General features: G+C 40.3%; 2 protein-coding genes across 5 annotated transcripts in view; one reads left to right on the top strand and one right to left on the bottom strand.

The window, feature by feature from the left end:
- The window catches only part of march5 (membrane-associated ring finger (C3HC4) 5), a 33,803-nt gene extending 21,492 nt beyond the window's left edge, over positions 1-12,311 (top strand). For both annotated transcript variants that reach the window (XM_036574554.1, XM_036574556.1), the window contains exons 3-6: positions 5,811-5,941; positions 6,579-6,762; positions 9,536-9,702; positions 10,143-12,311. In XM_036574554.1, coding sequence (XP_036430447.1) covers positions 5,811-5,941; positions 6,579-6,762; positions 9,536-9,702; positions 10,143-10,259 — 599 coding nt within the window. In that variant the 3' untranslated portion in view covers positions 10,260-12,311. The remainder of the gene's footprint in view (positions 1-5,810; positions 5,942-6,578; positions 6,763-9,535; positions 9,703-10,142) is intronic.
- Positions 12,312-12,489: 178 nt separating this feature from the next.
- Positions 12,490-17,566, bottom strand: part of ide (insulin-degrading enzyme) — a 39,128-nt gene continuing 34,051 nt past the window's right edge. For all 3 annotated transcript variants that reach the window (XM_036574552.1, XM_036574551.1, XM_036574553.1), the window contains 2 exons: positions 16,178-16,245; positions 12,490-16,066 (listed from right to left, as the gene is read on the bottom strand). In XM_036574552.1, coding sequence (XP_036430445.1) covers positions 15,971-16,066; positions 16,178-16,245 — 164 coding nt within the window. In that variant the 3' untranslated portion in view covers positions 12,490-15,970. The remainder of the gene's footprint in view (positions 16,067-16,177; positions 16,246-17,566) is intronic.

Genomic DNA, 17,566 nt, shown 5'->3' with positions numbered 1-17,566 from the left:
ACCCGTGCAATCAGCAGACAGAGCTGACCTTACCCATCAGCATGCTCAGAGAGGAAGAGAGAGAGAGGAGGCAGGCCTTAACAATGTCAGCAGTTATTACCATTACAGTCACAGGATTCCCAATGCATTAGTACAGATTATTTATGCTGCAAGGGAAATGACTGGCTGTACAGTGCATGCAGCGGTCACAGTGTCTGCAAGAACACTGAGTACATGCACACTGTATTTGTCAGTACCTAGAATTTATTTATATATTTTCTATATATATGTTATATATATTAGCCCTCTGGAGTTTCTTAAACACCTCAGTGTCACTGCTGGACTGAGAATAAAAACTCCAGCAGTACTGCTGTGTCTGATCCACTTGTACCAGCACAACACACACTATCATACCACCACCACATCAGTGTTACTCCAGTGCTGAGAATGATCCACCACCCAAATAGTAAATGCTCTGTGAGGGTCCATGGGGGTCCTGACCACTGAAGAACAGGGTAAAAGGGGGCTAACAAAGTATGCAGAGAAACAGATGGACTACAGTCTGTAATTGTAGAACTACAAAGTGCACCTATATAGTAAGTGGAGCTGATAAAATGGAGAATGAGCGTAGAAACAAGGAATAATGTTATGCCTGATAAGTGTATATGTGTGTGTACTTGTTTAAATACGTACTTGTTTAAATTTGGGGATTGAATTGTTCCCGTTTCCTTCAAAAAGTTGAACTGTATTCATGATGTGGTGTCAAAAGCTGCAGTAATTCTTAGTGTGTGTGTGCAGGCGTGCTTTATCAGTACTGTGGAAGAGTGCTCTTGAGGCCACAAGATTAACAGTGTTTTCACACATGCAGTTAATGTCTTAAGTATTAAGTACCTGCATGTTATTACCCTAGTTCTGTTTTAGATCTGAATTCCTGAGACTGCAACCAGCTGAAGTTTCAGTTTGTTCCAGTTCTGGTAATGATTGGCAAAACTCTTCTGAAATTGCAGTCAGCACGTGTAGATAAAGCCGTTGGCACATACATGTTGCAACTGCATTTCAGACTTGTGGGAATTCTACACTGAAGAGAAGTATTTGTCAGTATTCACCTTCAAGATGCATAATATTTTCTAGTTGTAATTTAAAGAAGACAGGAGGCAAAACTGTTTTCCTTAACAGTTTACATATATATCACTTGCCACTGTATCTGCCTTCCAAAAGATGCAATGTTTTGGTTTATTTCCCTTTCAGAGAAAACATGCGATTCTATAAGATGTGAGGATTTGCTGCTTGATGTGTCGCAGAGAAAACCCACTCAAGCCCCCTCATCCAGCCCTCGTACTTAAGCCATAGCAACTGCTGTTTCACACACGGACGTCTCTGACAGGCAAGACAGTGAAAAACAGCAATGTAATGTCAGATATCGCTAACACTGAATTTCTGTGATACTTAGCTGATTCTGTTTTGTTGATGTTAACAGGCTTTCTGTCAACTAATTAGACTATATATTATGGCCAGCGAGGCAGATAACTAACAGGCAGTAATATTTAGATAGGTTTTAAGTTTAAATCTTGAGTCAACATCCAAACTGCAACACACAAAGTAAAGAACATGCTTGAATGCATGTTATGTGTTCAAATGCTAGAAAGCTGCTATAACATAAAACCCCATAAAGATTCTAGCGGAAATTAGCATTATTTTAGCCAGAGCCCATTTACAAAGTTTGTGCATTAAATGCTGTTGTGTAGTGACATACTTGGCAACATGGACAGGATTTAGTGACCGATGCAGCCATTGAAGAGCTCTCCACTGCTCCCTGCGGCCACACCCCTGTTCCACCCCGTCCATTGACACAGTCAATGAGAATTGTTCATTATCCTACAAAATCAACACCCAGAAAACGACCTTTTCTTCACAGAAGACTAAACGAGAGGATAAAATAGACGGTACAAAGGCTGAATTAAGGTGTTACATGTTGTACTCTTCATGGTTGTCTTTCAGAGAGCACAGGAGACATTAAAAAAGGGTAGAACATTAACCATGCTTTTGTCAGAGGTGAGACGAGGTTGCATGTAAGATTAAATGGCATTCAGCTTGTTTTCTGAATCCTGCCATGGTAGTTCTGGCCAACATCAGGAACAGAAGGTCCTTGTCCATGGCCTGCTGCCTTCCCTTGTGCTATGGAAAACACTTTTCTTCCGTCATGGCTGTGAGTGGGGGGCACTCGATTTGCACCTGCTTTTTTAATTATCTTAATTATGGAATCGGTGGCCAGCGGCAGAAATAAACGGCTCAGCTTTTCCTTTTGCCAGTGGCTGTTAAGAATGACCTACTCTCTACCCCTTCACTGCTGCCATGCTGTAGTGCTTAGGCAGGGAGAAAGCGGAAGAGATTGCGACATGGTCGTCAGAGCGTCGGATGGATGGATGTTCCATCCAGGAATCGATGGACTTGGCACACGTGGTTAGAGCTTAATGCCTGGCCCTGCAAAGTGCCTTCATGGAGAATTGCAAAATGCAAAAGCCCATGACCTCATAAGTACTTAGAAGATTAAAATCTGTGGGGTGTTTTTTTTGTCTGCCTGTGTACATCATTACAAATGGGGGGCCTGTGAGGATTTCCGAGTGTTGTGTCCATATTTGTCATTTGTTCCTATTTGGGTCCTAACACAAGTTTATTGGCTCATTCAAACATGTGCACAGAATGTTGTGTTTTCCTGGAAACTCTCACTGAGAGAATTTTATAAGAGGCTGTTTCAGCAGTTGTGACATTTGAATTGCACGCTTTCATAGTATTCCAGTTACAGCGCCAGCACTGAAATATTAAGTGCCTGCTTCTCATGACAGTGGTTGGCTTATTTGACCACTCTGAGTAAACACTCATAATTAATAACTTCAGCATGATAAATAAGTTCTTATTCCTGCTTTGCACTGTGGCTAGTGTTGGAAATAGCATGCAGGACTATTAATAGTGCTGGGGGAAAAAAGCTTTATGTAAATAGAGTGAATCTGTGATGTGAATTTGCCCATGTGAGAGCAAGGCTGTGTGATTGCGTAGCTGGAGAACATGCTGATGCTAAAAAGCTCAGAAGAGGGGGATAGGAGGAAGGAGAAGAGGAGCGTATGAGCTAAGTTGAGAGGGAGGTGCTCATCTGTGTGTGTGTGTGTGTATGCTTGATTCTTTCTTTGCCAGCCTGTGGTGCCATGGTGACAGTGCCACGTAATCTGCTTTGTAAAGAGGATGAGAAAAGAGGTCTGAATTTGCTTTACCTTCACACTGGTCTTCTTAAGATCAACAGCTGTAAGAATTCAGCACTCGTCTTCAGTAGATTACATTATTTCATAACTCTGGTTTGGAATAGCTGACTGAAAAATGATGGCTTATTCACTGTTCAAGCATAATGTGGGTGCAGTTTCATCTATAGTTTGGTTTCAGCTGGCATTGATGGGTATTAGAAACATGGATAACTTCAAAGCATGTTATTTGGTAGGTGCTTTAGATTGTTTTGAAAGAACAATTCAATATACATACAAGCTAAAAAAATTGTACGTTTCCTGTCTGGTAATCTGGTTTCTGTCTGGTTTGCAATACTGTGTAAGGTTTCATTTGGTGTTATTTTAAAAGAAGCAGAACAAAACCTATCATAGTCACGTTCTAAGGCTTTTTTTCAAAAAAGAATATAAAGTCTTTATTAGTACAAACTTAAATACAATCTGTTAGTGATACCGTAGTATTTGTAAAATATTATGGATATTACATTTTATCGAATATCACAAAGCCTCTTATATTAATGTGCATCTTTGTTGTATTGCTTTTTAAAACAGAGATACTGTTTTGATGTTCTCACTTAAAAACTTTGACAACTTTTCACACCATTTCCCAGCCAGTGTCGTCTCTCTTGTCTGAGAAGCCTATAGCTGCGTACAGACGCCCCATTCTTTGGAGACCTATGAAGAGGTTATTAATAGCATGTGGATGGACCTGAGAGAGAGGAAATCAGGTTGCCTGCTGGTAAATATTGCATGATTTCCTCCTGAGCAGCTCTGGAACATGAGCCAGAAAGGTGCACAGGGAGGAGGAAGAGGAAGGTGAAGGATTTGGGTTACCTTCTCTAGCTTTGGTGACTGATTATCAATATGTTGTGTCCCTAAAGTTGTTATCGATGAGATGAAAGCGTCCATCATTCATATAGTCCTGTGTGGTGTTGGTAATTTGCTGAATGTTAAGATTTTGCCGCCCTGGTTGAGCTACTGTCAGTTTGATCGTGAGCGACCTGCTTTGCACATACCAAGAACGAACTTTTGTACTTGTTCTTCCTTTCACATATTAGTACTCCAAGTCAGTACCAGTAATTTTACATTCCATTTGAAGCTCTTCCCAGTCTGTGTGTGTGTTCTGGAATGTAGGAGGAAGCCAGCTTGATGTATTTCCTCATTGCTGGAGTTCAGAATGTTGAAGCACAAAGAATGTCTCCATAAAGGAAGCTGTACGTGAACAATTACGTGCATTTCTCAGGTAGCGATGGAGTCATGCAAAGTGCCATGAGTATACTCTTAAAAAGAAAAGGTGCTACAGTAGAACCACTTTTTAAACAGAGGTCTGCTTCTCAACCCTGTTTCTGGAGGCCCACTGCCCTGCACTTCTTAGAGTTTTCCCTGCTCCCAATTCTCAATACACCTAATTCAACTAATCAGCTTTTTAACAGCCCACTATTGAGTTAAAGTGGCAGGAAAAGCACTAAAATGCACTGGGCAGTGGGTCTCCAGGAACAGGGTTGAGAAACACTGGTATAAAATATAGTTGTCCTCTGACTGAGTGAGGAGGGTAAAGTTAAGGTAACTTTGCGGCGGGCCGAATCAAATGTCCGCAGGGGCCAATTTTGGCCTGCTGACTACATTTTGGGCAGCCCTGGTATGGACATTTTACATCATGTGAATGTTCTCTAAACCTTTTAAAGGTTTTGCACCATTAGAACCAAAAATGGTTCATGTCATCACTGAAACTCAGAAATCCACAACATACGTTTGAGTTTAGTTTTTCTCTGCTCTAATATCAAATATTTGGCTGAGGTCTGGTTTGAGTAAATTGGTAAATTGAGCATGTTGGACCTGGGAAAACATCAAACCGCACAGGCTAAAAAGAAATCAAAGGGAAGGGACACCTACTGAGCATGACCCAGCAGATTGATGCCAAAGAACAATCTGCTGCCCCCTGCTGGAGAGGTAGACTCCTTAGTCATGATCATATTATCCTCTAACTCTGCTCTGTACATTGTCCTGTTGTCTGGTCCTTCCACCCTTTTTTCCCTGCTCCAGCCAGTAACAGTAGTACTATATCTGTCCTTTTCTTGTCTTTCTCTGCCATATAAGAGCTTGTAATCATAACCTTGTAATCATTGTCCAGGCAGTGTCTGTCTCAGGGGTATGAAACTGAGGACAGCACAGTTTGCCTGCTCTAACATTTGGACTAAATCTGGCAATTAACTGATGAGTTGAATCAGGTGTGTTTGAGCAGGAAGATCACCAAACTGTGCAGGAAACCAGCCCTCCAGGAGTTTTCCACCTCTGGTCTACCTCGTTTCTTTATTGCAGGTGTACTGAATCTCAATTCTGTAAACGCCACACGATTTTTGACAGAAATGTAAAAAGAAGTGCTTGCAGTTTGCAGCAGTTGCTGATGGAATATTTGTTGTGTATTGTTGTGTTGTGTTCAGGATCAGCTTTACCCCATTCATGCCACGAAATAAACACACAAACAAAAAAGAGCAGAATCTTTGATGAAACCTCCTATTAAACCATGTCATGTCTTGTGCTCGTATGTGTCTGTCGCTGCAGGGCCGGTGGTGTATGTGCTAGATCTGGCAGATAGACTCATCTCCAAGGCCTGTCCATTTGCTGCAGCTGGAATCATGGTGGGATCCATTTACTGGACCGCAGTCACATATGGAGCCGTCACTGTTATGCAGGTGGGAGAATGCACAATTTACACATTTACATTCAGAAAACGATCAAGTTTTAACTTCAGAATAGCACAATGTATGTACCAGCTGTGAGACTGAGCTTTTTTGTCTTGTCAGTAACAACCTTACATGGAATATCAGTGGAAAAGATTAAAAATGTCTGTGGAAATCTGTCATTTACTTCCTATGCTTTTTGAAGTGGAACATGAGTACCGCAGCACTGACGTCTAACTTCACCACAGTATGGTACAGAATGTTCTTTCAAGAAGTATCAAGATCTGGTGTGGTAGGACAGCATCCCAGGATAGAAAGGTCATGGAGCAAGTTGTGAGACCTTCTGGAAAGATCATTCATGCTGCCTTGCCGCTCATCAACTATATCTGTTTCCTAAGCAATAAACAGGCCAAAACGTGAGAGAGTATCCAACCATCAATGGCAGCATCAGTGCACGCCCTGCTAGACTTACCTCATTAATATTTGTACCCATGTACATGATAGGTGTATTATTTTGGACATCTTCACTAACTCCTTATGTATTGTGTTTTGCACATTGTCAGCTGTTTGCACTTGCATTGTATCTCGCTGTCATCAATATTTTTTAGTTGAAAATAAAGGATTGGTGTTGGTGTTTTCTCTGCCCCAGGTGGTGGGCCATAAGGAGGGCTTGGATGTGATGGAGAGGGCTGACCCTCTGTTTCTACTCATCGGCCTGCCCACTATCCCCGTCATGCTAATTCTAGGCAAGATGATTCGCTGGGAGGATTACGTGCTCCGCCTCTGGAGGAAGTATTCCAACAAGCTGCAGATCCTCAACAGCATCTTCCCAGGTCAGTATTTTTGCCATGCTGTTTCTGCAGGAGTACAGTAACTGAGGGGATGCAGGAATGGAATCGATTGTATGGTATGTAGGGGTTGGTGTCACACGATATCTCTCTTGGAAAGTAGTGTAGAAACTGGATTGCTAAGTGATGGAGGCCACAAAAACTGCTGTAGAAGGGGAGAACAATTTATTTGGATACAGGTACTAAGTAATAAAAATGCTTAGATAAAGATGAATAGAGTTGGTAATTGAGGGTCAAAATATCAGGATACTAGAGACTTTAAGGATGAGGTTCATGGGAGAAGTATTGTGCAAGATACATACACTAATGATCGCTGTCGACTGAACTTTTATTTTTTTATTTTTTACATAATTTACATAATTTTTTAACACAGCTGCCTTTTACATTGTGAGAATTTTGCAATGAATGGACCAATGGAAATGGTCCAGAATTGCTTGGGGAAAAAATCTTTTTTTTTATTCTATTCTCCTGAAAAGTTACCACTTGGTTACAGTGTTTGTTATACATGGCCGCCCCAAGTATATTGACTGCCATCCAGCCATGTTTTGTCCCATTTCAACAAATTACTAAGAGAAAATATTTTATAATTATATGAATAAACAATGACGCACCATGTCAAAGCATCACTCTTTTTCACTGTGGTCACTTCCACAACCTTTCACTTCAGCCAGATCTGTGAGATGCATCACATCTAAAAATAGATTAATGTCTTTATTTAATGTTGTACTTGTTTAACACGGATAAGTAAACAAATACTAAGAGTTTGGACATATATAAAAACGAATACCTACTCCCTTCTACCCCACGTTTATTTCAGACCTGTGGGAAACACTGCTAAACCTTGCTGACTGGGTCAAGGTCAAGATAAACTTTATTATCTTCAGGGGGCAATTTGTTGCACCGCCAGCAGTAAAACAGTTATTAGCAACCGTCAGCACACCCTGAACCACACACAAGCCAATTTGCACAGAAAAAAAAAACATTACTTTGTATTATTCAAAAGGCCAGTAGCAGTAGGGACAAATGCTAAAACTCCTAAGCTTTCCATGGAAGTACATGCACTGGTGGGCTTTGCACATACAATATCAATGTTTAATTCAAAAGTTAACTTGTCACCAAATACTTGTAATCTGACAGCTAGATAACTTCTTTGACAGAAGCCTTAATCTATGAAGTAACCGTTAGCTGCTTGCTATATATTTCCAGGTTATTGCAGTGCATTTCAAACACTGACATGAGAGACGTCGCTAATAATCGCTGTCAGTCTGAAACAGCACAGCTTTCCTCAGATGAGCAGGCAGACCCCAGCTGTAAGCAAGGTTTACATGGGAGCCCCCTTTGGTTGAATGATTTGTGATAAAGTGAAGAGAGCAAACGATACATTTTATATTAGTATAGAAATTCAGGAGCCTTTACTTGGATCTCTCTATATACCCCATCTGACCTCTCACATACACTCGCATGTAGGATGTGTAAAGAGACAAGCTGATTGATGGGCTAGGAAGTTCTCCTGAATGAATAATCGTAGTTACTCCCATACAGTAGTGCTGACTAGAGATGCATCAATACCTTTTTTTTTTTTTTCAGAAAAAATTAGTACTCACCGATACCAAGTCTGATACCATTCTGATTAACCTACTTAGAATTGTAAGTGTAAGTGCAATCTACCTTAACAGTTAAATGATTAAAATCTAGTTTATTTTAAATGGCGTGTTAACTAGATATGCTACATCGGTTTCCTTTGATCAAGTAGCGCCGCAGTGGAGGAGAGTGGGCTTTGTTCCACTTCAAAAAACTGCTCCTGTAGAGCCGTAAGTAAAGTACGTTTCATAGATTTGAACCCAGATCTGTCTTTTCAACGACAGTCTCTGTGACACAGTGCCAGCAGGAATCACAGGAGGAGCTCACCTGTTTTACGTCTGAAGTCTTTTGTTTGGCTGGTTGAGCTGTAGTTGAATGTCCTCTAAAGTCAGACACGCTGTGTGATTTTAGAAATCTTGTTCTTTGGTGACTCACACTGTACAGACAGTTTCAACAAACCATCATGTGCAGACAAAACCTATAATTTATATATTCAAAGTGCATGGAAACACTCGGTCCATGCTACATGTAATGCTTTGTCCATGAAGAACTTCAAATAACTTCAAAAAAACACACTGCGTGCTGAGCACTGAGCAAAGAGAAGCTGAGCAGCACTGCTAACACTGCCCACTAAAGCTAGAAGCAGGCGGTGATTTACAGGGTAGGACAATATGGTCTCTTTCCAGCCTGTTTTACAAAAAGTCACCGTATTATTGTTTATACCTCAGAATTCTGTTGTCAAACAGAGAAAAGTAGAAGTATATAAGTATGAAGTATAGATGGTTCCTACTTTGGTAGGAAATGTTTTGTTAGCCTTAGTGCCTCCACCTATATTGGGGAAGCGGTTGTGATTGTGTTTCTAAACAGACTGAAATCACACAGTGCATTCCTGGTGGGAACCTGCCAAGGTGGAACATTTGAAGTGACCAGTGACGTTGTGTCCGAGCGTCACAGAGTCTGTAACACGCTTTTGTGAGCAATTGGCTTGCGTCACACGGTATCAGCAGGTATTAGATGTTGGTATCGGTGCATTTTTAGGAATACAAGTTCAAGTAAATGAGCATGGTATTGGCCCAATACCAGTATCAGTGCATCCCTATATGTGACCTAAGCAAATATTTCATCCAACTATTACTTTCAAATTTATTCTGAATTGTGTCCCACCCTTGTTTTGCAGGTATTGGTTGTCCGGTGCCCAGAATCCCTGCTGAGGCGAGTCCACTGGCTGATCACGTGTCAGCTACTCGTATCCTGTGTGGAGCCCTGGTGTTTCCCACCATCGCCACTATTGTGGGCAAGCTCATGTTCAGTAGTGTCAACTCAAACCTGCAAAGGACCATCCTGGTAGGCACACAGTGACCATTTTAGAACAGTGGCTTGTCTACCTTACCCTAAATATAAGTCAGCCAAGACATGGTATCTACATCTCTAGTGTTGTACTAGAGCTATGAGGCTAACGTTGCTAACTTCGTCAGTCTAAGTAATCTTAAGTAGAATGCTTATGTGGTTTCTGTACACTGTAGACAAAAAAGTAGATAAAATTATGTTGCCTAGCAACACACATAGTAGTAGCATATATCTTGGAAAATAAATTTTGTCTGCTATAACTAAATTTATCTGCTGTAAACATGTCAAGACTGATGATGTCCTTCAGGATATTACTGTGTGCACTGCAGTCCAAAAATACCTAGTAAATGTAATGTTTGTTCATATTTGAGATCTTATTAATGTCATGTACAAAAACAACTAAATATAATGACCCACTGTGTTTCTTGCCTCTGCAGGGTGGAATTGCATTTGTGGCCATTAAAGGGGCATTTAAGGTGTACTTCAAGCAGCAGCAGTATCTCCGACAAGCCCATCGCAAGATCCTCAACTTTCCAGAGCAGGAGGAGGCCTGAGTGGGGCAGAAAGAGCGACCACGCCCCTTACAGACTGAGAAATCACCAATACCTCCATGCCACCTGCACCATTTCCTCTGTGTGCTTGTGTGCTGCAGAGTCAATACCGCTCGCTGCTGCTGGGATCAGCTCTATCCTGGTGACCATGATTTGGATTTTATAGCGTATGCAATTGAGGCTAGAGGAGTGGGCAGAGGTTGACAAGTGTTGCACCACACATCAACAGTGCACCTAGTGGTTCACAAAAGCTGTTCATTTTTGTCCCTCTCTCTAAGAATGTGATCTTTCTTTTCCTCTCATCTGTTTGGTTGGAGATCTAGGCTCATTCTCTCCAGTTATGTAGGTAATCAGAACTGAGAGAGGTTCCTTCTTTTCTGTATTTTATAGGTTGTGATATTTTAAATTGAGTGGAATGTGTAATTAAGAGTTTTATGTGAATAAATGATCCTTTTATGTTACTCTGACAGTGAGATGGATTAGAAACGTCCTCATCCACATAGGTGACATGGCTTTGACTGGTGCTTGGGTTGTATTAATGAATCAGTGACTCTGCTGTGTAATTGTACAATTCTAGAAGCATTTATTCATAACCCCCCTATAGTGTTTATTCTCTTTAAATCTTAGAACATCGGGCTGTTGCTGGACACAGATGAAGCTGATATACACAAACATTGATGAATTTAACACTAAAATGAATTGTAGCCTGTGAACAGTACTGATGTCTGTCCAGAAACTCTATCCCAGTTCTTGAGAGCAGGAGCTTAGCTGTGGAAAGCTAACAGTCAGAAACTGTATGACAGCCATGACTAATGCAAAATATTTTGCCTTCTGACTTAATGATTAGACTTGAAAAGGCTCTGTGTAATCATATTGATTATAAATTGCATTTGACATCACTAATCAACACGTGCATAGACTTTTAAGACGCTTAAGGCTGGTGGTGATTTTTCCGTCCACTAAAGTAGTTGTCCTTTGCTCTGTCATTACAAAATCGGAAGAATACCCCAAAAACACACTTATTATTGTTATTATTTTACTACTGTGCTATTTGAGTCAGAAATTTCAACTGTGTTACTTAGAAGTAACAGCTTAAGGCCAGCACTAACATTTCAGGATCTCTTCTAGCATGATCTAAGAATAAAGAGGTCCCTGAGAACCACTCAGCATAATGCTGTTAAGATTGCTCTCTCATTGCATCACCATGTGAGGGAAATGATTTAAAATCAAAATCATTTGAAGCAGAGGCCTCAGATGTACGGACAGTGTTCTACGACTGTCCTAACCTCCTAACCATGTTTCATGACATTGTCTATACTGAACTGGAAGCATTAGTAATCTTTCTCCATCATACCCCTGAGATTGCTCGTCTTTTTTTGTTTTTTTTTTTAAACGCAATGAAGCGGGCGTTGCTGAACTCTTGGAGAACGTGGCCTACATTGATTATGCTGAAAGCTTTGAAAGCAGCCTGACAATGGTGAACATGCCAAATGTGCCGATTGAGTCGAGTGGATGGATTCAAGCGATGATTTCTGGATTGTTCCATGCGATCACTACTAACCTTTGTGCATCTGTGACTGCCGGTTTGTACATGATATGATCATAACAGAGGAAAGCGAGAACCATCAGTGTATTACTTTGTAAAAATAGCATGCCAATAACAGACCACTGCAATATGTGGAGATGGAAAATAAGCCTACTGAACATAGAAGGGGACAAGTTATATCAGCCGTTAGTAACCGGTTTGTTACTTTGACTTTATTCTTAGAGCATCCAACTCTGAATATAACTAATACCCCACAAAATGCTGTATATATAATAGACAAAATTTGATGTAACTACTCTTTACCCAACTCATTGCCATCCAATAGACTAATATATTCCAAAGTGTGTCTAATAAGATCTTTGAATATTCTAGGTAAACGGCTCACGTCTTCAAACAGTAATGCCAAACACAAAAAGATTGATGTATAAATGTATGCATTGTATATACAGATATGTCTGAATTTACAGTTATGGTTGATTTGTGAATAAATGTATTTTTCCAATGCTTGACTTTTGTCTTATGCGCTTCTTAAACTTTCGAGCTTGAACTTTTGAGTTTAAAAAGACCAAATATGCTGTCATTTTATTTGACAATCTAATTTGACAGATCTGATCATGAAACACATCACAGCACAGGATGCTGAGGAAGAAAAGTAGACTTAAGCCTTTAACCACAAGGAACTCAGGGTTATTTTCATACATTTTAATCTTATTAAAACACAAAATTTCTCTCAAACACACCAGTACCATTCACTAAATGTCAAACACCACCCGTCCCGATGGATTGGAGCTTCAGTGGGTCACTTTCCAACAAATCTTTCAAATGATGGCTGCTGGCACTCGCCATTTCTCGACCACTTTTCTCTCAAAGGTTTGGGGAAGGGAGTTCAGACCTCACACGAGTATTTACTGGCAAATACTGATCAGTTGTACTGAAGAACTCATGATCAAAATCACCAAAATCATGCTTCTTTTTCAGCTTCATACTGCAGCCCAACTCATGCTTCTTCAACCAATGGAAATCTTTCTTTAGTATCTTGATGGCAGCTTTTAAAACACTGTTTCTGTGAGGTTCTACAGAGCTGACAAGCAACAAGCAAAGACTTGGATACAAGAGACATTGAAAATGTGTTACATAGAAAGACAGTTAAAGGGGGGGAATTCCACTGATGGTTAAGATGTATACAAAGTGATTCAGAGTGGTTTGATAGACAAACAGTGAGTCCGAATTGTTCACAGTGGTGGTAATAGGAACCAGACGTCTGAAGCGCTTGACGCCTCTAAAAGCCGTTACACTAAACGGCTATGAACATGTCTGACACCTGAGACACTTTTATGATAGTTTTGAGATTAGGTTTTGGTATAATTTTTAAATCCATTCATGCTGGAGAGGTACATACAGGACATTAGAAAGTAAAACCGTCCCCCAAAGAAATTCCCTTTTTTTTTTTTCAGATTTACCACTATGGTATCATCAACAACATCATCATCTACATTTAAAAACTCATACGTGTAGGTTCACGGGTTGTTTAAACAGTAAATAAAATGGCTCTACTTGCACTGCAGACATCGCAACCCCTGGTTCATCACCACCACTGTCAGTAAAACCATGTTTCTCCACAACAAGTCATTTCAAACCACTCAAAGACTGTGTTTGCATCTTAACGATTTAATTATGCAGAAAGATTTAAACAAATCTGTGGAATTCCTATTTAAAGCTAGTGCCTGACCTGACTGTACACCATGACAGAATCCGTTACCTGCTGTAAAGTGAGGCGGTACCTTTGGGAATTAAGAAAGAAAAAGTTGAGATGCCTGAGATTCTATGTATTAGTGGTTTAACACCTTAAAATGCTGAACATGTTGACGACACTTCCTGTACTACTCTTAACTGGTCAAGTACTGATTATAGATTCTGTAGAACTAACAGAAATCAAGAACCTACATAATTGCAAAGATGATACAACTACAAATTATGGTGACGGTACACAGTTGTGTTGCTCTCTAGAAAATGCAGCATTACAGTTGATTCAGTAGGCCTGAGAACATCCAGGAGATCAAATAAAGCTGTTCTCTGCTGTAGGGAAAACAAAAAAAAACAAGCTGTCTGCAGTGGTTTTGCTTGGCAACGCTACTCGAAACCTGAGAGATAAGGTCACGAAAGGTCACGTGACTATGCCTAACTAACACTCGCAGCATGCAGAGACAACAAAAAAGCTTTTGCAATGCTTCCTAACATCACTGGCCTTATTAGGACTTGATAGCACATGCAGGACCTCGTCCAACGTGCTCGTGAACTACAGCAGTTCCCCAGCGCAGTGAAGAGTTTAAGACAAGCCACAGGTCCTGTGACGTTATTGCTTATAAAGTCAGATGCATATTTACATTAAAGACTTTAGTTGTCCAGCAACACTAGTTTTTTTATCTTCAATTAAACCACATTAAAGGGCAACATATGGGCATCCATGTTCACCTTTGAGCCTACTTAAAGATCAAGATTCCAGCATCTGGATAAAAGAATCGGTTTGGAAGGCTCAAAGTTGAGACGCTGCCCTGGTCAGACTAAGCCAGAATTTAAGGGCCCATGACTGACCAGCCTGTCATGCACAAACACAAAAATGAGAGAAAGTGTAAAATGAAGGATAACTCTTCAGCCATGTTCGGATTTCATTCCGATTCATTTACGGAAAACGACTGCCACTTTGAAGACTTTGGAAAAGTTGCGTCAAAAATAACAAAATGAAAATGATATTTAAAAATCATTTATTATAGTTCTCCTTCAACCTCAAATAAAATTAAAAACCATAACGGAGCCACCTTAAGCAGGCCAACATCATCCTTAAGAAAGCGATCTGATAAAACTGAAGTTCATGCCCATCTATTCAGTAGCCTAAAACAGCTCCTCCAAAGCAACCCAACATTCAACAACTTAAAATAAAAAATAGTATGTCAGATTTTAAAAACCCGATCATTGATTAAAATATTTCTTTCTTAAGGCCAAAATATTGTCAGTACATAAACCATTCGTAGACAATTTGCTGCACAAGCTTTTTCAAACTCAAAAAAAGATGTGAAAGTTTTGGGCGAATGGGCTCAATAACAACATCCTGGCACTCAAGTTCTTTTCTCCGTTTACTCAAAGTCGGCTGAATCCATTGATGCCATTTTGTCCTGACTGTATGCAGTTTGAACACTGTAAGAAATTCAGGTCCTCAGGCTACCCTGAATCAAAATACCAGCCTTTCTGACAACTCTGACAGTGCATGCTCAGTCGTTCTGCAGTGTTATAAGCCTCAGTGCTGCATTTGACATCTTTTCATGCATTATCTATTGACTGATGCTGTTCAATAGATACCATCGTGCTAGATTACAGGAGAAAGAAGCCAAACAATCAGAACATGAGAGGAGATTTGCAGTCATGAAGACTAGGTAAGTTCGATGGGCAGCCTTGCCTCAAAAAAAAATAAAAATTACTTCTAAAACAACCACAGCTGATTTGTTTACTTCATATGTAAATGTAATAAATAGAGAACAAAGAGCAAACCTCACATCTTTTATCATATTTCCCTGCCTTTGTGTAGAGCAAGCTGCTCCTGAAGACGTCCACTTCTTATTCTAATATAAGCTGTCAGTGTTCAAACTGCACACAAAAGGGAAAAACTGGGAAAGAAAAACAACATCAATGCATTTACCAAATTCTGAGTAAGCATAAAAAGGTATAAACTGCCAAAATGTTTCAGAAGTAAAGAAAACACTTTCCAGCATGTTGGAAATGAAAGATTTAACCTTTCACTGTGATCAAACACTGTAAAAATGTCCCTGTGGTCGACACCTAAATGAAATGTTCCTGATTAGGGAAATATGATTTTTTTTTTTTTTGGATATTCTAAAACAGTCTTCACAATGTGTGTTTACTTGTACAACTGACATCCTAAGTGAAGTGACTTTATGCAGCTCCTTAGTGGCTGAGCTATGAAGTAGAGCGCTGCTAACATGGTGAATTACCACTGCTATGGCTCCGCTAGATCACTCACACTCTCACACACACCCCACACACACCCCACACACACCCCACACCCACAGAAGATGGTGTTACTGGCTCTGAACTCAGGAGAACTTCACGCTGCTTGTCTCAGCCAGTTCCCCTGATGCATTGTTGCTGGTGCCGCTCACAGTTTGGCAGCCATGAAGTTGATGTGAGGTTTCGCGAGTGGGAAGAGAGGAAGACTCCTCTTAAATTCAGTCATGTCCTGCACCAACACCGGCTGAACACAAACACAAAGAACGTCCAAAGAGTAAACAACTAACATATCAGCAATAGATCGGTTGAATTGGTTATATTGAAGAGCTTGTTCAGGAAATGTCAGCCAGCCTACCTGAGGCAGGGAGGGAGCAGGAGCCAGATTGACATCATTCTGAGCAGGGAATTCACCCACCACTGGGCCTGCCAGAAGAACAGATGAGCAGGTTTAAAGTAACAGTACAGCCAAAAAATGAAATGTACACAGTTATATAAGCTGTTATACTTTTTGTTGAAGAAAAAAATTAGTGCACATCCTCGACAGAGAACACAATTCTGTACATTTCAAAGCACAATTACTGTTTATATGCCGAATTTAACATTGGGGGAAAAAAAGACCATAGGGCACATTTTATTTTGTGTTTTATTTTTTCTAGTATGTTGAAGTCTAAAAATTTGCCAGCATTTATTTTTGTTCTCTGTAGAGGCTGTGTGCTTGCTTTAATTTAGAAAATCAACAAAACATGTCATTTGACTGGAGGTATTCGACCTTTTTCATAAGTTTGTACCCTAACTACAAATCTGATGACTTTAAGTGCAATGAAAGTGTTCAAAGAGAACTCGAAATGTGGCGAAGGACATGTATAAATAGCATGACAGCACGAGGACTGGTGCATTATCTTTTTAGCAATGCGCTTACTGTGGCTGCAGCCTCACTGAGGATGTGAGGGAATTATCTACCATTGTCATCATATCTTCATCAGTGTAACGTTAATCATGCGTTTAAGATCTAAACATCAAGCCGGACCTTCTTTTTGAGCCTGTGTGTTTGACATTAAAACGTTAAAGATGTGTGACGTGCTACACAAAACTCTCGTGAAATGCAATCAGACACTTCTGACTTTTAAATTATTATTTCAGGCTTTACAAGGTGTCTTGCAGCAGAGCGCAGACACCATATTTTAGTGTTTGTTTTTCCTTGCAGAAACATCACTTCTTTAACAAATAAACAAATAAATCTTACACAGTGCAGCTTTAGTGCATAGTGCATCCTCTTCCCTGTAGAGGATGTCCATTTTCATAAATAACAGTATAGAAGTCTGCACAGGCGTGAACCTGAAGCTCAAATCCAACTCCGACTAGTACTACTACTGCTAAATTTAAAGCCTGATCCGAACACCACTCACATGTACTAACAGAGAAGGATAATCACAGTCATTGTTTTACAAAGTGCACTGCTTTGTTAAGCGAGTTGACTGACAGGAAATTATCTTCTGAAAGCTAAGCTTTCACTGTAAGCCACTGCTAACTTACCAGGTGCACGCAAAGTACTCCGACACTGACATTTGTTTCAGGCTAGTAGCTTTTGAGGCTGCACAAAATTCGTCTGCTTCCACAGTAAGCGCATCGCTGAAAAGACAACGCATCAGTCCTCCTGCCATCACAGTATTCTGAGGTATCTTGAGGTTTTTATCGGATTGAACAACTGGGTCATAACGTATGATTAAGACGCCTTCGACTTAAC

Source organism: Colossoma macropomum, unplaced genomic scaffold, assembly GCF_904425465.1.
Source record: "Colossoma macropomum unplaced genomic scaffold, Colossoma_macropomum, whole genome shotgun sequence".
Classification (NCBI taxonomy): domain Eukaryota; kingdom Metazoa; phylum Chordata; class Actinopteri; order Characiformes; family Serrasalmidae; genus Colossoma; species Colossoma macropomum.
This window is presented reverse-complemented; position numbering and strand designations above follow the sequence as displayed.